At 42.4% G+C, this 26,601-nt stretch overlaps 1 protein-coding gene across 1 annotated transcript in view; it reads left to right on the plus strand.

The window, feature by feature from the left end:
• Window positions 1-26,601, plus strand: part of LOC115505512 — a 152,444-nt gene that overhangs the window by 115,046 nt on the left and 10,797 nt on the right. The window contains exons 10-14 of the mRNA XM_032591865.1: window positions 5,282-5,412; window positions 8,010-8,162; window positions 10,453-10,565; window positions 19,936-19,998; window positions 24,960-25,104. Coding sequence (XP_032447756.1) covers window positions 5,282-5,412; window positions 8,010-8,162; window positions 10,453-10,565; window positions 19,936-19,998; window positions 24,960-25,104 — 605 coding nt within the window. The remainder of the gene's footprint in view (window positions 1-5,281; window positions 5,413-8,009; window positions 8,163-10,452; window positions 10,566-19,935; window positions 19,999-24,959; window positions 25,105-26,601) is intronic.

Genomic DNA, 26,601 nt, shown 5'->3' on the forward strand with positions numbered 1-26,601 from the left:
ACTTTTCTATATTTTACTGACATACCACGGTCCAGGGCAGATTAATCGTAAAGCTATTGAAGCTTAAATTTCTGGGCCTGACATAGACAGGCTTCATTCTTTTATTTTTTTTTTATTATTTATTTTTTAATGTTTATTTATTTTTGAGAGACAGAGACACAGAGCATGAGCAGGGGAGGAGCAGAGAGGGGGGAGACACAGAATCCGAAGCAGGCTCCAGGCTCTGAGCTGTCAGCACAGAGCCCGACAAGGGGCTCGAACCCATGAACTGCAAGATCGACTGTGACCTGAGCTGAAGTCAGACACTTAACCGACTGAGCCACCCAGGCGCCCACTGTATGGGTGTGGGGGTTCGTGCTTCCGCAGTCCCCTCCCTGCGAGTGCAGGCAGGACCCCAGCGGGATGGAGCCTTGCTCCCAGAAGTAGGTCATTCTGTGTGGCATTTCTGAGATGTAGTTAAGGCCCTTTTTCCTGGGCAAGCCCTCCCTATAAAAGAGACCTGGCCTGTAAAAGAGACCAGAGGCAGTAGTAGATGCCACACTGCCGTCACCGAAGGGGCAAACTGCCATGTTGTGGGCGGGGCCCCATCGCAAGTAGCTCACGAGAGTACCCCGCCAAGAGTCAGCAGGAAAATGGGGACCTCGGTCCTGCAGCCACAAGGAAACGAGTTCTGCCAACACCCGAGGGGAGCTTAGAGGCGGATCGCTTCCTAGCGTGTCTCGAGATGCGGGCCTGGTCAGCCGACATCTCTGTTTCAGCCCTGCAGACGCTGAGCCGAGATCCCTGACCCGGGAAACCGTGGGGCTCTGAAGGTGTGTCGTCTTAGACCCGGTTTGTGGTAACTTGTTACGCAGCAGTAGAAAGCACGTACAGGGGTGACATGGTGCAGGTGTAGCGAAAGGCACTCCCCTTTTCTGCTGCCTGTTCTCTGGCCCCAGTTACAGTTCACGCCAGCAAGCAGTTATTCTGAAATCGGTGACTCGTTTCCATTTACGGTTTTATGCATTTTCTCCATTTATATTCATCCATCATGGTGGTTTAAAAATTTGTCCACATCTGTTCTGACACCCCTTCCTTCAAAAGGTGGAGCCTTGCTCTTCTCCCTCTAAGTGAAGGCCAGACTCACAGCCTCCGTTCTAGCAAAGTGGTATGGTGGAGGCGACAGTTGGCAGTTCGACAAAGTACGGTGTGGTGGAAGGGACAGTGTGTGACCAGGCGTGGCGGTGCCTTCTGCTTTGTCGCTCTGCTCACTCTCTGGGGGACGCCAGTGTCATGTGGGACACTGCAGCCCTGCGGGGAGGTCCACGCAGTGAAAGAGCCGAGGCACCCGAGTGTGCTGTCCCGGAAAGTGATCCTCCCGCCCCAGAGCCTTCAGGTGACTGTCACCCTTGCCGACATTTTGATTGTGCCCTCGTGGGAATCTGGGCTGGAACCACCTAGCTAAGCTCCTTCTGAATTCCTGACCCATAGAAATTGAGAGATGATCAACATTTCTTGTTTTAAACCTCTAAGTTTTAGGACAGTTACTTACACATCGGTGGATAACGAATACATCCATTAAACACATGCATTATTTTGTGCGTGGGAAGGTCACACAGAGAAGGATACATGCGGTACGATTCGGTTATATGAATAAACGCTAGGAAAAACTGATCTCTAATCTTAGAAATCAGCGAGCGGTACTTCTGTGGGAATGGGTCGAAGCGGGAATGGTAATAGGGCAGGGCTTCAGGGGGGACGTTAGGACCGCTGATGTCACTTTCTTCCTGACTGCTGTGCACGAAGTCCTCTACCTACTCGTGCCGTGTGTGCTTCTCCGTGGATGTCACGCTTCAGTGGAAGTGTTAAAGTCTATGCCTACGTGACATTTTATTGTAACCTTTCGTAACCTGTCTTTTTGAGATGATTCTTGCTGACGTGTGCCTTTGGAATTTACTCTTTCGCTCTTTTTTTTGTGTGTAGAATGCCCTCTTTTCTCTTTTTGCCCGTCTCGAGCCTTAGGTTAACATGCATTCTGTGAGTCTCTTAGAGCTCTCAGCGAGGCCCCTAGAGTGCAGCGGCGTCCCGCCTCGGAGCTCACGTGGCACTCAGTGGCAGTATGGCTGCTTGACGGCTTTTCATTATGACGACACGTTCACATGGCGAGATAGTATCATCACTTACATCTTCGACTCTAAGGCAGCAGTTCCGTTTTATACTTTTCAAAAGAAAAGTTTTATTTTCATTCTGAAGATAATGTAATTTTCCCCTTAAGATGCCAGAACTTTTCTTCGCCACTGTCTTCACTGTCGCTGCTGTCGAGGATTCTGTCCTGTGGTAGTGCCTCTTCAAGGCTGTGAGCTGAGAAGGCGAGGGAACTAGAAGCTCAGCCTCCATGCTCGCTGGTGAGGTTCTATTGTGTCTAGAACAGAAGATGCTGTGCTGTGTCTACATAGCGCAGTTAATGTAGTCTTTATGCTGCTCTCTCCCTCTCTCTCTTTCTTGTTTCATGGTTTTTCTCTGGAAGGCTTTCTCTTGAAAGTTACAATTTCCTGACCTGACTTCTGGTACCCGTATTCTTTTTGTTTTGTTTTGTTTTGTTTTTTTTTGAGTTCCGTGATTATTTGTTTTGAGAGAAATGGAGAGAAGGCACGCACGCGCGTGAGCAGGGAAGGGGCAGAAAGAGAGGGGGAGAGACAGAATCCCAAGCAGGCTCCGTGCTGTCAGGGCAGAGCCCAACGTGAGGCTCAATCTCACGAACTGTGAGATCATGACCTGAGCTGAAGTCAAGAGTCCGTCGCTCAACCGACTGAGCCGCCCAGGCGCCCCTGGTCCCCGGATTCGTGACTCACTGCGAAAGTGGGATGCAGGCTCATCTATTTCTGATGTAAAGAATTGCTGTCTGGGATCGTACCGTGCACCCAGCATGCTAGGGCGGGGCCTCACACTCCGGTGTTAAGGTGTGTAACTACTGTCCGGTTTTAGTAAATATCTGTGATTTTCTGAATTAATCTGGCGTTCGACAGAAATTTCCCCCCGGCTTTTTTGGAGGATGTATGTTTTCCTTAAATTTACTATTTATTGTGAAAGTCATTTTTTTTAAATTTGCCCTAAATCGCTTCCATTCCCCAACGGCCTCCATCAGTTCATTCAATCTGCCAGGTAGCCACCAAGAACAGACGTGTGCTTTTACAATATTGCGTAAGAGGAATACGCTGGAAAAAAAAAAAAAAGGAATACGCTGGTCAGCAGTTGATATTTTCTAATTTAATATTTTGCACGTCTGATGGGTGAGAATGATTTTTCATTATGATTTTAAATTGTGATTTCCTGAATACTAACTGGGTTAAACATTTTTTAGTATGTTTACTGGCTGTTTGTCTTTTCCTATAAATTGTTCACCTTTGTATTAGAATGTTTATTTCTTACTGAAATATTTTATACGTTAATTAAGCTTATTATTTAAAATACGCTTTAAAATATTTTATACGTTAATCCTTAGCTTCTTACATAGGTTATAAACATTTTCTTCTCACCTGTTAATTATGCTTTAACTTTATTGATGGTGGCTTTTTTGCACATAAGTTGCTAAATTTGAAGAAGTCCAATTTATTATTTTTTTTTAACATTCTTTTTCAGGAACATATTCTATATTTTCTTCTAATACTTCTGTCATTTTTTTTCCCACATTTACTTCTGTAATCCATGTGTAATTTACACTTGCATATAACTGCATAGTTTTCCAAGTGGCTAACCACTTTGCCATTGTGATTTGTGAACAGGTAATGATTCCTCTATTGATTTGAAATATCTTTTTCACTTACTAGATTCTCTTTTGTAAACGGTCCTATCTCTGGACTCTAATAGGTTCTCTGATCTATTTTCCTAGGTCATAACCATATCCTTTGATTTTGGTAGGTAGGTGTTTCTGTACCCTCATCTGTATTCCTTACGTCTTGGTCCCTTGTGCCGGTCTCTGTTTGTACTAATATTAACTAGCTGTCTTGTCAGTTAAGAATTTTAAGTTTCTTTCTGTGTTTCAGCAACGGATAGGGCCCAGACGAGGCTGAGGCCAAGGGCACAAGGTTTAAAGAGGAACCGACTCTTGGGGTTTTGCAGTACCTTACCCTCATTCTGTCCTGATGCTGTTTTACATAACAGTTCAAGTCTCCCTTAATCCTTAGCAGAGACCCTGTTTCGATCAGCTGGTGTTTGTTGTTTCTACATGACCAGAAATCTTTTTTTAAATATTTTTTTAAATGCTTAAATGTTTTGAGAGAGAGAGAGCACAAGCTGGGGAAGGACAGAGAGAGAGAGGGAGACACAGAATCCAAAGCAGGCTCCAGGCTCTGAGCTGTCAGCACAGAGCCTGATGTGGGGCCCGAACCCACGAAGTGTGAGATCATGACCCGAGTCGAAGTTGGCTGCTTAACCAACTGAGCCACCCAGGCGTCCCTAGAGGACCAGAAATCTTTAAAAAAAAAATTTTTTTTTTAATGTTTATTTCTTTACTTTTGAGAGAGAGAGACAGAGCAAGAGCAGGTGAAGGACATAGAGAGGGAGACACAGAATCTGAAGCAGCTCCAGGTTCTGAGCTGTCAGCACAGAGCCCGACGTGGGGCTTGAACTCACAAACCACGAGATCATGACCTGAGCTGAAGTCGGACGCTTACCCAACTGAGCCACCCAGGGGCTGCAAGAGGACCAGAAATCTTGAACAACTTCATAGCATTGCCGGTTTTGCCAGCATGGTGTTGGGATTGCTTCCCTTCCCGTGATGTATCAAGAAAAGCTTAAGGGCTAAGAGGGACAACCTGTAGGCATGGCAGATACAAACCAAGCAACAGGAACGTTTCCAGAAGGAGAGAATCTTTAGCCGCTAAGAGATCAAGAAAAAAAAGGTCTCAAAGGTGTCTGTGGGATGAGTATCTTTAGGAAGCATATTCCCACCGTGGGTGGTCATCACTTCTTTCCCACCCCAGCATAGGCTTCTGTTAAGAAAACCTTCTAACTGGCGCCTGTTCCGGTGCCTTCTCATGCCACCAACCATGTGATTGCGGAATTAGGGCTTCTGCGATACCTTTCTTAGGTGGAAAAAATATTATTCCTTCTTTCCAGCTTATGTTAAAAGTAAATTTTAAGCTGTTTTTTCTCTTCCAATTATAGAGCCTTTGTGTAAACTTTTAAGTTCCCATTAAAATGTTTTCTCCGTGTAGAAATATTTGGAGTAGTATACATTATCCTTAAGTGATGCCCGTATTCACACTTCTATTAGATCTTTTTTTTTAATGTTGTAAACCAGAACCGGAGGATGATGATGTGACAAGACATATTATAAGGCTACGAGAAAAGTTTGGCTGGCAAACAATGTTACCGCAGCGCTGTTTGGAGTACAAAAGTTCCAAACTTGCAGTTCAGAAGATTATTCTAAAGGTATTACTCTGTTTTATTCAGTTTTGTGCTATAAAAGTTGTTATTTGAAAGTGTATCTTAATCTTTATTTCATTCACTGCATATATTACATCAAAATTAAATATCCCATTAATATCAAATTAACAATCATGATTTCATAGTACATGCTTATAAAAGTGTTGGATGTCAAAAAAAAAAAAAACCCCAAAACAATCAAAAACTGAAAATATGGGGCATCATTTCATTTCACTTATTCCAAGAACGGAGAAACAGATACGACATATGTCCGAAATTTGAATCTATTCTTATGTTCCTGTTTATCAGTTATTTTGCGATTTAAGAAGAAATCCTAACGTGTGTTTGTAGCATGTATCTGCACCCTTACTGCTCGTGCCCCATTTTCTGTCTCATTATCTGCGTATGTCCTTATCCCTTCCTGTTCGGGGAAGTTCTAGCATGCCCGGGGTCACGTGACCGGGGAGTCCAGGCAGCGACAAGCACTGGTAACTCCGCCTCCTGTGACCTCCTTCATTACAGAAGATGAAAGACTGGGCAGGACCCTCTCGTCCTACTCCGGAGACCCAGGGCGCTCAAATGGCAGGCCCAGGCCAGCAGCATCAGTGTCCCCTGGAGCTTTTTAGCAATCCGAAGTCCCCTCTCTGCCCCCGACTTGTGAGTCAGAGACTCTGGAGGTGGAGCCCAGCGATCCGTGTTTTATGAAGCTGCCCCAGGCGATTCTGACGCACAATTGAGAACGGTGTTTCTAGACCAGGGGCCGACTTCCCTTTTTCCGAAAAGCGCCACATGGTAAATATTTTAGGCTGTGCGGGCCCCCTGACCTCTGTCGTAACCACTCAGGTCTGTCATCGTGGTGCGGGAGCAAGAAGTGTGTGTGGCTGTGTTCCAGGGGGTCTTCATTTACTGAAACAGGCGCGTGGGCCCGGCCGTGGTTTGCTGGCCCTGCTCTAGGCTGTCACCAGGAGGATAAGTGCTCTTTTGGTCGTTGTCGGAGGCAGCGTTAACGTAAAGGCAAGCACCACGCATGATGGAATCGGAGTCTCCCGGGTGTGAGGCTCTATCTGCACGCTCCCGGCGTTATTTTGGGCAAGTTCCTGGCCTCTCTGAGCGTCAGCTTCTTTGATGTTGAAGCAGAAATAATAGTACTTAACGTTAGGGAGCTGTGGCCAGGAAATGAGGCAATGCGCGTGGCGTGTGCCTGGCAGATGGTGGGCGCCGTGGTTTCACAAAGCTGCCCGTGAGCTGGATGCCCCTGGACTCACTGGCAAGGTGTGTTTCGCGTGTATGTGAAGAGAGGATTGAGAATGTGAAACAAATACTTGTTTTTAATCGAAAGACAATATTTAATTGGAACATACTGTGCTTCTCGTACGTGGATGATTTAATTACATACACGACCCATTGGGAGAGTCGTGTCTGCGTTAAGGTTCTAACATCCTTAACTTTCTGAACGATAATTAGAACAGAAATGCCTCGAGTGGCCCAGTAACTGGAACACAGCCGCCACCGTGCACGTGGCCACCCAGAGCTGAGTTATTAACGTTGACTCGCGGTTTGTAGACTTGTTTCTTAAGGTTTCCAGGGATGCCTTGTGTCCGGTCAGAACAAGAAAGGGGAACGGTTGAGACACTGAGAAGGAACACGAAGCGTCTTAAGGGAAGACGGTTTTTTAAGAAGTAAAACTGGATCCAGAATTTTAAATTCCAGTAATTAGAAACTGTTTACTCAGTTCAATAGCTTCTAAAGGCATCACTGAATTAAAATTTTTTAATAATAAAATTTAATTATCCAGGAATGACTGACTTGAACTTTCTTGTAGAGGGTTCATAGTGAAAGTTAAAAATGTTCAAAGCTAGAAGAAAGAAATTTCACTTAGAATTTTTTCTTAATGTGGAATGGCTGATTTCTCAATAATGCCAGGTAAAAAAGAAGCAGGCATTAGGGTAAATTGCAGTGTGTCGGAGTGTGGGTTTGGTCAGACACATGCTCACATCTTAGCCTGCCCCTGCCTGTCTTTGTGACTCTTCTCAAATGACCTAATTTCTCAAACTAGTAATTTCTGCATCTATTTAACGATCATCGTCTGTGGTTAATTTAAAAAATTAAAGCAATTAAATTTTCGTGGTTATTAATATAACATATATGAAAGTTATTACTTATTAAATATTTATTATTTACCTAACAAATTATTTACCTAACAAATATTAGCTACTGTTACTCTAATACTAAGCCACCGTCATCAACAAAATAAATGACTAATGTGCTCAAAAGGCTTCCGGTGTTGGAAGATTTACTGAAGGTGGAGCGTGTTGTAAAACGTATGTTGCCAAGTTCTTTGTGTGAATAAGCACGCGTGAGTGAGCACATAGATCAGTTTTCGTGAATGTTTTTTCACCACGCTGTAAGAATGAAAAGTATATATTTTAAATCTTTCATAAGATTGATCTTGTTGAACTTTGGTTGGACACAATTTGATGTTAACTTTCCTCAGGGATATTATTCTTAATTTTCATCTAAAATCGTTTCAGTTCATTGAGTAACCTGTTCAGCCATTTTACTACTTAATTTGATCAAGTTAATTAAAATTTTTTTAACCTCAGGAACCTTTAAAAGATGATGGAGAATTTGTATATTGCCTTTCTCGGAAAAATCGTAAAGGTGTCTGTAATCCGTATGACCTCCAGGTGGTCTCTGCTCACAGAGCTAGACATGGCAAAGAATTCTGGATTATTACAGCATCATCTGTCTCCAAGGTAACAGAGGGCGGGTGTGCTCAGCTTGGAGAGTCATAATGGAAAAATATTATTCAATTTAGAATATCTTTGTGTGTTTCAGACAAACCTGGCCATTTGAGAAGTAGCTTATGTTTCAGATCCTCTTTGGGAGAAAGCTTTTTAATGGCGAGGTTCCTTTTCTTTTTTATAGAGATTTAGGTTTGGGGATTCAATTTTATCTCAAATACCTTAAGTGTGTGTGTGTGTGTGTGTGTGTGTGTGTGTGTGTGTTTAAAGAAAACTAGACTACAGGGATTTGCTGACATCATAGGAATTATAATAATAAAAGAAAAAAACTGTTTTCTCAGGTTGGTCAGAAAGCTCATTGCCAGAGGTAGAAACCTCACTCCCCCAATACACTCAAATAGCGCTTTGATACTGATCACAAGTTGTGATCGTACAACTTGTTACTTGTTTGGGCCGTTTGTTTAGTGTCTGTGGCGCCAGCCTCCCGGCTACACTGTAAGCACGTGTGGGCGGGGCCACATCCAAAGGAAACAAATCTGTAGGTGCACGTGTGGGGGTGCCCCATGTGTATTATCAACTGAAAATGGAAAGAACGACTTCTATATAAACAAAAGTATGCACGTAAATACGTATGTGGTGATATAGGCATACTTTTATTTCTAGAAGACATTTAAGAAAGGCTACCATTCACATGGGGGAGAGGGGTTCTTGGAAGAGAATTCCTTGAGGAAAGAATGTCCTGTGGTTCTTGAATGTCAAAATGGGGTATCTTGGCAATGGGATTATTAGCCCCTCTGGAACCACTCTACCCCTGTAGTTAAAATTGAGCTCATAAATACTACCTGTATAGAAAATGTGAGAATTTTGAGACTGAAAAGAACAGGCATCTGTGAAAAGTATGTCAAGGTGAGGAAGTTTCTCGTATTCTTTCTCTATCGGAGCACAAGAAATAGCATTAGACTCAGACGTAGCAATCTCTTACTCGACACATCCCCAAAGGCAAGGGAATTAAAGCAAAAGTGAATTACTGGGACCTTATGAAGATAAAAAGCTTCTGCACAGCAAAGGAAACAACCAACAAAACTAAAAGGCAACCAACGGAATGGGAAAAGATATTTGCAAATGACATATCGGACAAAGGGCTAGTATCTAAAATCTATAAAGAGCTCACCAAACTCCACACCCGAAAAACAAATAACCCAGTGAAGAAATGGGCAGAAAACATGAATAGACACTTCTCTAAAGAAGACATCCAGATGGCCAACAGGCACATGAAAAGATGTTCAGCGTCGCTCCTTATCAGGGAAATACAAATCAAAACCACACTCAGGTATCACCTCACGCCAGTCAGAGTGGCCAAATGAACAAATCAGGAGACTATAGATGCTGGAGAGGATGTGGAGAACGGGAACCCTCTTGCACTGTTGGTGGGAATGCAAGTTGGTGCAGCCGCTCTGGAAAGCAGTGTGGAGGTTCCTCAGAAAATTAAAAATAGACCTACCCTATGACCCAGCAATAGCACTGCTAGGAATTATCCAAGGGATACAGGAGTACTGATGCATAGGGGCACTTGTACCCCAATGTTCATAGCAGCACTCTCAACAATAGTCAAATTATGGAAAGAGCCTAAATGTCCATCAACGGATGAATGGATAAAGAAATTGTGGTATATATATACAATGGAATACTATGTGGCAATGAGAAAAAATGAAATATGGCCTTTTTGTAGCAACGTGGATGGAACTGGAGAGTGTAATGCTAAGTGAAATAAGCCATACAGAGAAAGACAGATACCATATGGTTTAACTCTTATGTGGATCCTGAGAAACTTAACAGGAACCCATGGGGGAGGGGAAGGAAAAAAAAAGAGGTTAGAGTGGGAGAGAGCCAAAGCATAAGAGACTGTTAAAACTGAGAACAAACTGAGGGTTGATGGGGGGTGGGAGGGAGGGGAGGGTGGGTGATGGGTATTGAGGAGGGCACCTTTTGGGATGAGCACTGGGTGTTGTATGGAAACCAATTTGTCAATAAATTTCATATATATAAAAAAAATAATAATAATAAATAAATAAATAAATAAATAAATAAAAGAAATAGCATTAGAAAAATGGCAAGAATGGAAGCCGTGTGGGACGGGAAACCAAGTTTGGGTAGAGACGAAGTGGTGGAGGTCGTATACAGAACAGGCCTCATTATCAAGGCAAGTAGTTATGAGGCAAACCCAGGGTTGCCTAAGTCCTTGAAAATTGTGCATATTTGTTTTAAGGAAATAAAGTCATGCTTTTGTGCTCTGTGTTTACAGGTTACTGACGTAGGTGGCGTAGAAGAAGTAGAATCTGTACCGACTGTGGAATGGCTTTTAGAAAGAACGTGTTACCATTTATTGCAGCAGTTCAGGATCTTTTCCAAGTTTCGGTGAGATGAAAGAAAACGCAGCCAATTATTTGCAGTACGGTCCTGTTGAAACAGAAACCGCTCGGCTGACACGTGGGTTCTGCCGCCCGGTGCCATCTTTGTGGGGAGTTACAGAGGAAACGGGGGTACTCCATAGGGGTGTTTTAGGCTAGATGCAGGTGCAGGAAGATCCTGAACTTACTACCTCCCACAGACACAACACACCTACATGTGGAATAATTTCCTCTGGAAAAGTCCTGGAAACAGAGGACAGAGGCCGCATGGAGACGGGTAGTAGAGACAGAGACATGCTCTCACCAAACAGCCTATCCCCAGTGCGGCAGCCACAATCAGGAGAGATCTCAAAAATGTGGGGACTCTCCCTGAGGAGTAGGGGATGTTTCACACATCGGGCACCTCAATTGTTGGGTCTGCACCGGAGAGATGAGCTGCCAAAACGGTAAAACGATGGGGATTGTGTCCAGGAAAACCAGAACACTGGGGAACAGAGGACCTGCCCGTAAAGGGTTTGCACGCACACTCACCCTGGGACCCAGAGCAAAAGCTGCGCTTTGAGAAGCATCTAGGCCATACCGAAAGGGGACTGACCCCCTTGTTCCTGAAGTGAATGCCAGGGAAGCAGGATGTTCCCGGGACGGGTGTCACTTTGCAGTCCTGTCGTACTTTGCTGATGCCGGTGTTGGCGTTAGCCATTTGGCAATCTTCCCGTAACCTGGGCGTGCCCCATCACTCCATGCCACAGCCGCAGCACAGCCAGCGGGGCGGGCATCCTGTCCTCCCCTGGCCACAACTGCACCCGCCTTGCCAGATGAGCGCCATGCCTCTCAGTGCCACAGCCCCGGCCTCCCCACAGCCAGCAGGTGCGAGTAGCCCACACTCGGGACTACCCTGGAGTACCTGGCACTGGTGGCCAGATGGGATTGTGCTTCTCGGCCTCAGGGGTCATCTACACAAGGCCACTTCTTCAAGACTGGGAGAGGTAGCTGTTTTGCCTCATGTATAGAAAAAAAAACCACACATAAAATCAGGCAGGATGAGACAGAGGAATTCTCTTCCAAATGAAAGAACAGACAAAACCTCAGAAAAGACCTTAATGAAATGGCAACGTCAGTAAATTACCTGATGGAGAGTTCAAAGCAGTGGTCATAGAGATGCCTCCCGAGCTTGGGAGAAGAATGATGAGCGCAGTGAGAACTGCAACAGAGAGATGGAAAACATAAGAGACTACCAAATGGAAGTCGGCGAGCTGAAGCAGAACAGATAACTGAAGTATACACTCAAGGGGTTCGCCAGCAGACTGGGTGAATCAGAAGAGGTCAGAGAGTGAACCAGAGGACAAAGCAATGGGACTCACCCGGACAGAGCAGCAAAAACGAGAGAGATTTTTGAAAAAATGAAGACAACTTAGGACAATTTCAAGCAAGGTAACAGTCACATTGTAGGAGCCGCAGAAGGAGAGGAAAGGGGGCAGAAAACTTATCTGAAGAAATAATGGCTGAAGATTTCCTTAATCTGGCAGAGGAAACAGACCTCCACATCCAGGAATCCCAGAGAGTGCCAAATAAGAATCCAAAGGGTTTCACCCCAAGATATAATTAAATGTCAAAAGTTAAAGGTAGAGAATCTTAAAAGCAGCAAGAGAGAAACAGCTTGTTTACACACAAGGTAAACCCAGGAGGCTATCAGCAGGTTTCTTAGCAGAAACTTTGCAAGGCAGAGGGAGCGGCAGGACATATTCAAAGTACAAAAAATTGCAACCGATAATACTGTACCCGGCCACTCAGAATGAAGGAGAGAGAGAATTTTCATATAACAAAAGCTAAAGGACATCATTACCACTCAACCAGCCTTGCAAGAAGTTCTAAAGGGACTTCTTTAAGCTAAGAAGAAATGGCACTAATTAATGACAAGAAAACATACGAAACTGAAAATCTCTGTGGAAAAAGGTAAGTATATAGTGAAGGTAGTAAATCATTTATAAAACTAATATGAAATTCAAAAGACCAACATAGTAAAATTAACTAAACTACAATAATTAGTTAAGGAATACATAAAAAGTTGTAAAATGTGACAAAAAAACGTAAAACATTAACAGGGGGGTGAAAATGTAGAATTTTGGAATGTATTCACATTTAAGTTGCCATGAACTTAAAACACATCATTATATACCTACGATGTTGTATCTGAACCTCATGATAACCACAAAACTTTCAATGAATACACAAAATGAGAAAGGAATCTCAAGACTAAGAAAGTTATCAGACATCAGGGGAAGAGAGAAGGGAAGAATAAAAGAACAGAAACTATAAAAACAGCTAGAAAACAATAACAAAGGGCAGTAAGTACATACCTATTAAAATTAAATGTAAATGAACTAAATTCTCCAATCAAAGGATTGTAGAGTGACTGAATGGGCTTCTAAAAAAAAAAAAGTCTCCTCCGTATGCTGCTGACAAGAGACTCACTCAAAAGTAACGGCACACAGACTGAAAGTGAAGGTATGAAAAATAATATTTTATGCAAAGGGAAATAAAAGAAGGCTATGGTAGCTTATATTCACACAAAATAGACTTAAAGACTTATAGAAAATAAAGTAGGGCATTAAATAGATAATGATAAAGGGGTCAATCCAGCAAGAGGATATAATATTTATAAATGTATATGAACTCAACATAAGTTTAATGAACCCACCAAAATGTTTAAAGGAAATATCAACAGACATAAAGGAGAAAGAGACAGCGATCCAATAATAGGAGAGGACTTTAACATCCCACTTTTGTTAATAATTACATCATTCATACAGAAAGTCTGTAAGGAAACATTGGCCTCAAATGACACATTAGACCAGATGGACTTAATAGATCTATATAGAACATTACATTCAAAAGCAGCATAATATGTTTCATCTTGAGTGCACATGGCACACTCTTCAGGGTAAATAACATGCTAGGCCACAAAAACATCTCAGTAAATTTAGCGAGATTGAATCATCAAACATCTTTTCAACCATGATGGTGTATAACTGGAAATCAGCTACGAGAAGAAAATTGGAAAAAACCACAAAAATGTGGAGATTAAACAACATGCTACTGAAATGAAGGGGACCTTTGAAGGAAAAAAAGGAGAAATTAAAAAAAAATACCTAGAGACAAATGAAAACATAAATAGGACATATCAAAAATCTACAGGATGCAGCGGAAAGCAGTTACGAGAGAGAAGTTCATAACAATACAGGCCTACATTAAGAAGAAAAATCCCAAACAGCCTAACTTTAAACCTAAAGAATTGGAAAGAAGAGCAAATGAAACCCAAAGTAGTATAAGGAAGGAAATAATGAAGATCAGAGTGGAAATAAGTAAAATAGAGACTAAAAAGACAAAAGATCAATGAAACCAAGAGCTCGTTCCACAAAAAGATGAAATTGGTGACTAACTGAAGAAAAAGAGAACTCAAAATCAGAATAAAAGAAGTTATAAACGACACCATTAGAAATATGAAGAATCATAACAGAGACAACAGTCACACACAGGCAAACCGGACAACCTACAAGAAATGGATAAATTCCTAGAAACATATAACCTAGCAAGGCCGAATCATTGAAAAGGTAGAAAATTTAAATAGACCCAATTACTAGTAAGGAGATTAAATAATAATCCAAAACTTCCCAACAAAGTCCAGGATCAGAATTCACTGGTGAATTGTATAAACATTCAAAGAATATTTAATACCTATTATTCTTAAACTCTTCCAAAAAAAAAAATATGGAAGAGGAATGACAGCTTCCAAAGTCATTTTATGAGGCCATCAGTTACCCTGATATCAAACCAGAGCATACCACAAAAATAAAATTATGGGCCAATATTCCTTATGAACATACATGCAAAAATCCTCAACAAAATATTGACAAATCAAATTAGAAAATACGTTAGAAGGATCATACATCATGGTCAAGTGGCATTGATTTCAGGAATGGAAAGGTTCAACATCTGCAAAACAATGTTGGACATACTGTGATACACCACATTAAAAAAAAATGAAAGATTAAAAGTCGTATCATCTCAATAGATGCAGAAAAAGCATTTGACATAAGTCAACATTCATTATGATAAGAACTCTCAACAAAGTGCATATGGAGGGAATGTACCTGAACACAATACAAGCCGTATATGACAAACCCACAGCTAAAATAATATTCCAACTTTGAAAAGCTAAAAGCTTTTTACTCTAAGGTCAGGATCAAGACAAGGGTGACTACATTTCTAGCATAGAATTGGAAGTCAGCCACGGCAGTTAGGCAAGAAAAAAATAAAAGGCATCCAAATTGGAAAGGAAGAATTAAACTGTTATTATTTACACATGACATTATACTATGTATGGAAGAATAAAGCTGTAGATATTGCAATCTCAGATTTCAAGATCCACTACAAAGCTGTAGTGATCAAACAGTATGGTACTGGCACAAAAATAAACATGTAGATCAAAGGAACAGAATAGCGAGCCTAGGAGTAAACCCACGATTATATGGCCAATTAATCTTCCACAAAGGAGGCAAGAATATGCCACGGGAAAAAGTCTGTTTAACAAATGGTGTTGGGAAAATTGGACCACTTGCTACACCACACACAAAAGTAAACTCAAAATGGGTTAAAGACTTGAAAGTAAGAAACTGAATGCATGAAACACCCAACAGAAAGTAGGTGGTAAACTCCTTGATGTCATTCTTGGAGATGTTTTCTTAGATCTGACTTAAAGGTAAAGGCAGCAGAAGGGAAAGTAAACAAATGGGATGGCATCTAACGGAAAAGCTTTGTGAGCAGTGAAGGAAGCCATCAATAGAATGGAAAGGCCAACTACGACTGGGATAAGATGTTTGTAAATCATATATAATGAGGAGTGAATATCCAAAAAAAGCAAAAAAGGAATTCATACAACTCGGTAACAAAATAATCCAATTCATAAATGGGCAGAGGATATGAAGAGGCATTTTTCCAGGGCCTGCATACAGGTGGCCAACAGACACATGAAAGATGCTTAACATCATTAATCAGGGAAATGCAGGTCAAAACCACAATAGGATATTACCTGCTACATGTCAGGATGACTATTATTAAAAAAAGAAATCACAAGAATTGATGGGGATGTGGAGAAAAGGGGCCCTCACTCACTGCTTGTGGGAATGTAAACTGGTGCGGCCACTATGGAAAACAGGATGGAGATTCCTGAAAAAATTAAAATTAGGACTACCGAACAATCGAGCAATTCCACTTCTGGGTATCCTAAGAAAATGAAAAGACTACTTTGAAAAGATAACGCACTCCTTTGTTTCTGGTGGCTCTATTTGTAATAGCTAAGACATAGAAACAACCAAAGGGCTCACTGATAGAGATGAATGGATAAAGAAAAGGTGGTACCTATATACAACAGAACAGTACTCAGCCAGAAAAAAAAAAAAAAAAAATGAAATCTTGCCATTTGCATCAACACGGATGGGACCCTAAAGTATTCTGCTAAGGGAAGTAAGACCGAGAAAGAACTATACCACATCATTTCACGTATATGTGGAACCTAAAAACCGAAACAAAACCAAGACTCATAGATACAGAGCGCAGAGTTGTGTCTTGCCAGAGGGGAGAGGTGCTGGGTGGGGGATGAAACGAGTGAAGAGAAGTTACAGACTTCCCGTTATGAAATAAGTCACAGTGATGGAATGTACAGCCTATGGAATACAGTCGCGAGTGCTGTATTAACCATACGGTCACAGATGATAACTACATTTATTGTAGGCATCAGTTCACAGGGTTATACAGTGTCAAATTACTGTGTTGCACACCTGAAACTAATATAATACTGTGTGTCAATTATACTGCGATACAGTTTTTTTTAGATAAAGGAAGCTTACCCATCTAGGTATGAAAATGCCCATCTTTTGGATAAATATTGTAAGAAAAGATTTTTTTATTGGTAAGGATTTAAGTTAACTATAATGACCGTGTATAATGTGTATAATGTGTATAATGACCGCTGCAGAAACCGTGTATTTTCAGCATTGATTCATTAAATGAGTATTTATTGAGAATTTGCAAGAACCACGCATTGTTCTGGATGCTGGAGAGACTCTGTTGAACAAAACAATTGTCTTGCTCTCAAATGTCTTGTAGTGGGTAGAGGTAGAAACATAAATACGTGGAATACCAGGGGCAGAAGGAATGTTATAGAGGAAAATAGATCAGAATTAGGGGGCTGGGGCGGCTTGGTTCGAGGTCATCACTTAATAACTCATCCAGTTCTGAGTGACATGGCGGGACAAGGACACCAGGGTTTCTGCGAGTCGATCCTTCACACAGCGGGTCCCAGATTTGTTCTCCTAGTGTTTGTACCTGGTTTTTTTCTTTCCTTTTGTTCGTGCGTAGTCGACACCTGATGTCACATTAGTTTCAGGCGTCCGTACATTGTGCTGTGCACCACGCCGCACCCTTCCCCGAACAGAACCGTGCTGTTACCATAATTTTTTTGTTTCTAATGTGTGTATTCCTTGTGGTCTGCTGCTACCTGGTGGAGACTAGGAGAAGAGATGTCAATCTTAAATGGTACATTTGATATCAAATAGTTGGAATAACTAAGAACCTGAGGAAGTTTACTTTTATAAGAGAAGTGAGTGAATTTTGTAGCAGAGAAGTTACTCACAAGTATTTATTGTGTACTTTTGCTCCACCGTTCTGGGCACTGGAGGTATCGTGTAAAAAACGTACAACGTCTGTGTTCCTGTAGAACTTCATTCTCATGGAGGGAGATAGATAACAAGTAAATAATAAGATTATTTCAGCTGGTGATAGGGGCAGAAAGATAATAAAGCAGAGATGTGTGGTTGCTACTTTAAGTAGGACGGCCAGAGAGGTGCTGTTTAAGCGGAGGCCTCATTGATGAGAAGGACACGTCCACAGGTGGGTCTTGAGGATATAGTTTAGACAGAGCACATAGCAGGTCAGAAGTGGGAGGCAGGATCAAGGTCGGTGTGTACCCAGAGGTAGAGATGGTACCGCTGACGCCAAAGTGTCGGAGAGGTTGGTCGGCAAGGACACGGGCTCTGGCTGTCTGTCCGAACCTGAGTCACATGCCGTGTAGGTGACTGAGAGACAGTTCTGAGAAGTTGTCTGGCAAGATAATAGATGATCATCGCATCCCTGTAAATTAGGTGCCAGTGTAAAACTGTCATCGTTGGGCTTTTCCACCGTCATCCTTGCCTTGTAACACATCCTTGGGTTCGCTCCATTCTAAGTAATTTCAATTGATTAAGCTTTTGAAGCGTAGTTGGAACTGGGATGAGTCATCTTATAGGACATTTAGCATCAGTAAGTCCGTGGTCAAAATGATTCATTTTTTTAAAATTCATGTTAAGCAAGGTATAAGTTAAAGTTTACACAGATTAAAACCTATAAATTCATTTGATTTAAAAATTTTATTTTTAACATTTTGTAAAGTTTTTTTTTTATGACATATAATTGTAACAACATGTCAAGCAGGAAAAAGGTGAATCTGAAGGGTTAGTGGCTCACAGAGGCGATGTGCTGTGTCCGGTGCAGGGGGGGTTAGCGGCTTATGGAGGCGACGTGGTGTGTCCAGTGTAGGGGCTTAGCGGCTTACGGAGGTGATGTGTGTCTTGTGCAGGGGTGACTTGAGCTGCAGTGCCCGCCTTTTACCTTGTGGGCCGTCCCGGAGGACTTGTGCCGTGGCCCGGTGTGGACACTCATCACACTGTCGTTGGGGTGATTCGTCTGGTGTCCAGGGTTCTGGAGTCCTGAGGTTCTGTGACCGGATGGAAGTGAGACAGGAACTCAACTGGAATGCCTGTTGGGAGCCTGATTTAGGTCACGTTACCAGATCTGAGGTGTTTCTAAGGCCTTGGGTGTGCCTGTTTGTGTGACATCATGGGACGCTTTCTGAACTGCTTGCTTGTCCCTGGGGCTCCTTCAGTCTTCTGTGGTTCAGAATCAGCCAGGAAGATGGGCTGGTTCCGATTGGCCGCTCAGGCGGTCCTCTCCCAGTTGGCTCTTGCCTGCCGCGTAAGGAATCTCGCTTTGGCAAACAAGTGTCACCTTGAAAGTGTCACCAAGTGTCACCGTTACCATCCTTCTCAGACGGGTTCCTTGAGGTTTTAAAATTACAAATGCATCCTTTCAAAAACATAAATATTAAATATCAATATGATATACACTATCTTAATTTTTTATTTACCAGTATACAGTGATTTCTTACCAACGTTACTTTTCTTATCACTGAAAATTGAATCTTGACTCTTCTCGAAATAGAATCTCTTTTAAAACCAGTAAGCTGGGGCGCCTGGGTGGCGCAGTCGGTTGAGCGTCCGACTTCAGCCAGGTCACGATCTCGCGGTCCGGGAGTTCGAGCCCCGCGTCGGGCTCTGGGCTGATGGCTCAGAGCCTGGAGCCTGTTTCCGATTCTGTGTCTCCCTCTCTCTCTGCCCCTCCCCCCGTTCATGCTCTGTCTCTCTCTGTCTCAAAAATAAATAAACGCTGAAAAAAAAAAATTAAAAAAAAAACAAAAAAAAAAACAGTAAGCTAATAAAGGTATAAGGGAAAAGAATATATTTTTATAGATTTATATTAATTGGGATGTGGTAACTGTTAGGGTCAGGCGTAGGCTAGGGTAAAGGTAAGAGTCAAAAACTAAAAGTTTTAGCAGTCAAAGGCTTTATTGGGAACTAAGGTCTCGGGCGAGGTTCCGTGAGAGAGAGAGAGAGAGAGGAGTTAGGGAGGTCGCGCCCGGGTGTGGTGGGGTAGGGCTTTTAAGCTGCAGCGGTTCCCGGGTGGGCCTTTTTCGCGCCAGGTCGTGCTGTCGCTCGGTGATTGGTTGACCTCCAATTCGTTCTGGCAGCTACTAGGGGCTTTTCATTGGGTTGCATTGGCAAGATGGCCGTCCCCTCCACTGTGGTTCCAGGGACATCCTAACAGTAACTAAACTAATTATGTGTCTATGAGAATTATAATGAGTTTTGATGACATTTACTTTTCTCTGTTCTGTTGATAGTTTGGGAGAGAAGTGATGTGGTCTGGTATTTGCTTTAAGTAAAGTTTATGATGAATGCGACCTGTTCTAGGAAATCTAGGATTTCTAAGACGTTACTAAATGTATTCCAAACCATGAGAGACTCTTACAAACTGAGAATAGACTGAGGGTTGATGGGGGGGGTGGGGGGATGGGTATCGAGGAGGGCACCTGTTGGGAGGAGCACTGGGTGTTGTGCGGAAACCAATTTGACACTAAATCTCATATTAAAAAAAATAAAATAAATGTATTCCATATAAATACATGACTTACAAATATAGAATGTAAGAAATATCTTTCCTTTCAGAATTAATAAAGCATTTGTTACTTGGAAATTGAATGTTAGAAGAATTAAGACAGAGAAGAGCAGGTAAGCTTAAAGAGGCAAATGCATTTTTAACTATGTTAAGGGGAAACCTTACTTTAAATATGTAGTATGGAAGCAGGTATAAATCACTTTTTACTCAGTGATTGGAAAGTCACATCACGGTTATGAGTAGGTTTAGTCAATCTTACTTTCAAACACCATTTTTGTATATCACACGTGATGATAAACACTGATGACATTTCCCAGTATGTCAGCCTGCGGCATGAGGAGATGATAGTTCTGTGAACAGCTTATGATGACTTCCCCTCGTCACTTGATTGACCTTTCTGCTTCCAGAAAGGGGAGTGACTACGTCATAGGAGTCAAATGGCTGTTAATCCTGTTTTACGGGGTCTCTGGCAGCCCTGTGTTGTTGTTGTTGTTGTTGAACTTTGTACTTCGAGGTAACTGTGATTGAATGCAGTTGTAAGAGATGATGCCGAGAGACCTCCTGTTTCCCCCAGAGGTAGAACCCCCAAACTTACGTACAACATGGCAGCCAGGACAGTGGCACTGACGTCATCAAGATACAGAAGATTGGTCACCACAGGGTCCCTCGTGTTGCCCTTGTACAGCCATACTCGCTTCCCTCCCAGTCCCACCCTCTTCTTAGCCTGTGGCAAGCACGACGCGGGTCCCCATTTCTGTGAGTTTGTCTTTTCGAGAATGTTGTATAAATGCAGTCGTGCAGTATACGACCTTTGGGTTGGGGTTGGCTCTTCCCTGAGCGCAACTCTGGACTTCCATCCAGGCTGCCGCATTTATCCGGCGTTCCTCGATTGCTGGGGAGCGGCGCGTGCTGGGAGTGGGAAGTACACGTGCTGTTCTCCAGCTTTTGTTTATTATAGATAAAGCCCTCTAAACCTTCGTATGTAGGTTTTTATGGGAACACAAGTTTTCATTTCTCTGGGGTAAATGCCCAGGAGTGCAATCCTGGGTCATATGGCGATTGCACGTTTAGTTTTGTTTTGTTTTTTCCATCCCCGACAGCAATGTAGGAGTGATTCAGCTTCTCTACCTCCCTGCCGCCATTTGGTATTGTCACTGTTCTTTTGTTTTAGATAGTCAGCAGTTTTCTGGCAGTATCATGTTGTGGTTTCAGTTTGCATCTCCCTAATGATGTTGAGCATCTTTTCCATGTGCTTATGGGCCATCTGTGAATTCTTCTTGGTGCGATGTCTCTCCATGTCTCTCTGGTGAGATGTCTCTCCATGTCTCTACACGTTTTCTGGTGGGATTGTTCTATCTTTATACTGTTGAGTTTTTTAAGGGTTTCTTTGATAGTCTCGACACGAGTCCCTTGTGCATGTTTATAAACATTTTCTCCAGATTGGCTTGTCTTTTTTTTTTTTTTTTTAATTCAAGAATATTATTTAGCATCTCTTAGTGCCAGGCATGAGGCTAGAGTTAGCCCTGCTTGTGAATGGGTAACGTAACTCTCTAGCCTCACGCTTATGGCCTGGGTGGCTTGATGCGGAGAGCGAACTCCTCCTCTGATCAAGGGACACCCTTTGCTACAGGGGTGGTTGGAGGGAGGGGTGTGGGTGGAGGGGTTGGAGGAAGGGGGGGTTGTTGATGGCCATTCATTTCTAGGAGACGCATATGGTTTGATCATGTTTCAGATCCATCTGCCAATCTCGGTCTTTAATTGCTGTGTTTAGACCCTTGACGTTCAGATCTAATTATTTATTGTTAGGCTTAAGTTTGCCATTTTATTTTTTTTGGTTTCTGTTTCTTCCCTCTGCTTTTTGTATGTTTCTTCTTCTGTGGATTATTTGAATATTTCAACTAAGCAGTATTTTCTTGGAATTCTATTGGGATTTTTCTATACTATTGTTTAATGTATTTCTGTGTAGCGTGTTGGTGGTTGCTGTTGCGTAACATCATACATATGTAGCATGCAATTTACTAGCGTTGCATTTTATTAGTTTGAGTGAACTGTAGAAACCTGTTGCATTTATTAGTTTGATTGAACTGTAGAAACCTTACCTCTGTGTCCCTCTGCCCTCCCCCATTTACAGTATGACGGTCTTAAATGTTTCCTCCACTTGTGCTCGGCACTGTTACAGTTTTTTGCTTCCACCATCAAATATACATTGTAAAACTCGAGAACGAGAACGACAGTCTATGTGTTTTTAAATGTATTCAGTTTGGTTGTTTATCATGCTCTTGCTTCCTTCAATGTAGCAGGGCTCCTTGGGCTGTTTTGTTGTGTATTTCTGTTGCGAGAACTTACGGTAGCCATTCTGTTAGGGCAGGTCCTGCGGGCAGCAAAGTCTCCTGCTTCTCCCATGTCCGAAAGCGTCTTCTTTGTTTTCTCTGTCATCGAAGAAGATTCTGCTGAATATGGGATTTGAGTGGACAGTTCTTTCCTCTGAGCCCATCTCCTGGCCTCCGTGGTCATTCGAATTGCTTTTCTTCTGTAGATGGTTTTTCTCTTGCGCTTTTGACACTTTTTCTTTTGGCTGTAGTTTTCGGAAGTTTGACTTTGATGTGTGGTGGGTTGGACTTCTGTCTTCATCCTGTTGTAGTCACCTGGCTTCTAAACCTCTGGCTCGTGCATCCGTTGACAAACTTGTTGCATTTTCGTCCATATTTCTTCAAGTGTTTTTAGTCCTGCCCTCTCCTTCCTCTGCTTCTAGGACTGGGGAGGCAAATGCTAGATCTTTTTTATGGTCCTGCTGGTCCCTGAGGGTCCGTTTATTTTTTTCAGTCAGTCTTTACTCTGTTGTTCAGATTGAATGCTTTCTGTTGTTCTTCTTTCGGTTCACCGATTTCTCTGTCCACTCCGTTCTGCTGTTGAGCCAACATACTGAGTTTTTCATTTCAGTCATTATATTTTTTAACTTATAAAATTATACGTCTTCTGTTTCTCTGCTCACCACCACCCAGGGAGGATGACCTTCCCTATTCCCTGCTCAGCTTTCCGTGAAAACCCCCAGAGGACCGCTAGGGAAGCTCACTACCAGTTGCCCGGCGCACGATGCCAGGCTCTCCACGTGGCCTTTCCCGCCTTTGGTATCTCGCTGGGATAGAATGGTGGTTGTTGAAAAGTTTTCTGTCTTGCTCGGCTGCCCCTTTCTGGCCCTCGAGCCAGACAGCAGGCGTTTCTGTCCGCACCTGTTGGCAATTTCCAAGCCTGGGCTGTAGAAGGCAGAAGAAGACGTGCCTGAGCACCCTGTCACTCCTGGCCGGGTCTGTCTTCTCTACCTCTCAGTGTCTTCTCATGTTCACTTCACATGTAACGTTCAGAGTTTTTAGTTGTACCTAGAGGAAGAGTAGTGAAAAATACACTTACCCCATTTTTATAGGAGCCAGGACCTGAGTTTTAATAGATTTCTGTGATATATGTTCTAATGCCAAGCAGTTCAATCTTGTGAGTCAAGTTTGCGAGAATGTATTTAGCTCTCTAGTACAATACGGTGGAAATTTGTTGGCGAGTTCCTGGTAACACCTTTGCCTGAATAGTCATCAGATGATGCATTATTTTCTCTTGTCAGATCTCACCATCACAGTTCTAAATGTTTTCATGCTTTCCCCACCTATAATTGTTTTCACAGTGAACCCTCCCTAGTTTCCTCATATCTGTGTTAAAATACACACATAAAGTCAATTATATTTTTTTAAATTTTTTTTTTCAACGTTTATTTATTTTTGGGACAGAGAGAGACAGAGCATGAACGGGGGAGGGGCAGAGAGAGAGGGAGACACAGACTCGGAAGCAGGCTCCAGGCTCTGAGCCATCAGCCCAGAGCCTGACGCGGGGCTCGAACTCACGGACCGCGAGGATCGTGACCTGGCTGAAGTCGGACGCTTAACCGACTGCGCCACCCAGGCGCCCCAATTATATTTTTTTAAAGGAAAGAAGAAAGCTTTAAACAATGCTGGGTAATGTGGATTCGTTTACTATGTGAATCTTCATCATCATTCTCTTATGAATAAATCCCAAGATGGGGTTTGATTTTTTTTGTGGCGGTTCACTTTCTGGAATGTGCCATTTGTCTTTAGTATGATTTCTTTTCTTCCCTGTACTAGATACCCAGGGGAGTGTCCGTGAACAAATTCCACCTCTGTGAGTAGCTCCAGGTTATGCGAGGCCTGTGTCATTTGAGGAGGCCTTTATGACAAAGACCACAAGGCCTTGGGGAGGGGGAGGGCAGTGAGAATAAAGGGCCCAGGGAGCTTCTTCATGGTGCATAAAGCTTTCGTCAATAAAATGGAAAGACAGGAAAAGGCTAATTCTGATGATTATATTTTTATATAAAATATACCAAAATCAGCTATAAAGTTAGCCACCCCACAAGGGATCGGTGAAGGGCAGAAGCCCCCCCCCCCCGCCCCCTTCTTTGATACACCGTTGCACAGGGAGGTTCGCTTTTCTTGATCCAGTTTTTAAGGAGCCTGATCTCTTTCACTTTGCTCTTTTCTCCTTCAGTTCTGTCTTGTGTTGTTAGAAGTGATAGTACTCACCTTTGTGACCACGATCGGGCCGGCAGAAAGGGGCAGGGGAAAGAGCAAGGCCCATCTTTTCTATTCTGGGATATAGGTGGTTGGAGAACTTCAGAAACATTCTCCAAATGGTTCCCACGTCTAGCTAATTTTTCTTCCTGTAATTGGGGAAAACATAAATTGAGGAAAAGTATTTAAATTTAATAGGGGAAGTATAACTTATGTTGTACATCGCTGCCTACTGTTTCAAAGTTGTTAGAACTCAGTGGCGTAAAATTATATCGTCACTTGTTTGCCCTCGTATTTTTTTACTCAACACACCCAATACCAGAACCTTGCTTTCAACATTATCAGCCAAACAAACCCCACTATGCTTACTAATGTTTGTTAATGTCATTTAAAATACAGTAGATATAACGCGTATGGATACAAAACAAATTACACGGTTCCCTCTCAGTGAATTGTATTCATTTTGAACAGGAGCCGGATAAGTCTGGAGAGTTTTTACCTTTCAGGTCATTTTTGTGCCGCCGTCTTTTTGGGGCTGATGAGTTATTTCAAGGCTGTCTGCTCTACGTAAAGGGACTTTGTGAAGATGCAGTTGATTGCAGACATGGAAAAGAATACGAAGAAACTCCATCTGCCATTTGCCTCATCAAGGTGAGGAGGAGCATACTACTGTTAGTCTCCATTTGCAGGCAGAAACCCGGAGGAACAAAAGGAGTTTTGAGTCAAAGCAATACCTGTCTCTAGATCCAGAAGAAACCGTCACTGCGGATGACTAACGTTCCAAAATAGTCACAAAGAACATCATTTCCATGGATAGTCATTTTTAATAATTAATAACATCCCTTATTTAAAAAAATTCTTTTAAGTATATTTACTTGAGAGAGAGTGAGCAAGCAGGGTAGGGGCAGAGAGAGAGAGAGACAGACAGAGAGAGAGAATCCCAGGCAGGCTCCGCACTGTCAGTACAGAGCCCGGTGAGGGGCTTGAACTCACAAAACGTGAGATCATGAACTGAGCTGAAATCACGAGTTGGACGCTTAACTGACTGTGCCGCCCAGACGCCCCTAACGACACTCTTTATACATAGTTTCATCCCTCAATTCAACCTAAGTCTGTTATGAGGCCCTTTCTTTATTTTCAAAACTCTAAATGTGCAATATCATTTATAAATAGTAATTTCTAATATATAATTGTTAGCTACCTGCTATGTTCTTCTCTCTTAAGATTACGTGGCAAGAAATTGTCATAAGTTGCCACTTGGAGGTTTTGCTTCAATTTATGGGTTTTTCTGTTCCACAATTCTAAGAAAGGGTGACCTTCTTTTTAAAAAAATTTTTTTAATGTTTTTATTTTTGAGGTAGAGACAGAGCACGAGCAGGGGAGGGGCAGAGAGAGAGGGAGACACAGAACCTGAAGCAGGCTCCAGGCTCTGAACTGTCAGCACAGAGCCTGACGCAGGGCTCGAACTCACAGACTGAGATCGTGACCTGAGCTGAAGTCGGATGCTTAACTGAGCCACCCAGGCACCCCAGAAAGGGTGAGCTTCTTAATGAATGTTTTAGTTTATATAGTTCTTTCTTTTTTTTTTTTTAATGTTTTATTTATTTTTGAGAGAGTGACAGAGTGAGGGTAGGGAGCAGAGAGAAAGAAGGGAACAGAGGATCCGAGCGGGCTCTGTGCTGAGAGCAGGGACCCTGATGCAGGACTCGAACTTATGAGCAAAACCATGAGATCGTGACCTGAGCCAAAGCCAGACACTTAACTGACTGAGCCATCCAGGCGTCCCTAGAATAGTTCTTTCAGAGAGGTTAAAGTATACAGAACTATATGTCTTAAGTGTTTAGTATACAATTGAACAGGATTCCAGCAGCTTTGCTTCATTTACCCACTGTGTGAAGGAGGTACTAAAAAGTAAAATTGATAGTCATCTAGACTTAAAAATAGTGAAAGGATTTGATAAATCAACTCAAATTGGATAATCGTGTTGACTATATATGTGTAATATGGTTAATACCTATAAATCAGCATATTTTTAGGATTGATTATATATAGTGGCTGATACGTAGATGCTTAATAAGTAGTCTTCGAGTGAATAAAAGAATTAATGAAAAAATGAATTATTACAGATGAAGTGTATTTTTTATAACT

The sequence above is a fragment of the Lynx canadensis genome, chromosome F1 (assembly GCF_007474595.2).
Source record: "Lynx canadensis isolate LIC74 chromosome F1, mLynCan4.pri.v2, whole genome shotgun sequence".
Lineage (NCBI taxonomy): Eukaryota > Metazoa > Chordata > Mammalia > Carnivora > Felidae > Lynx > Lynx canadensis.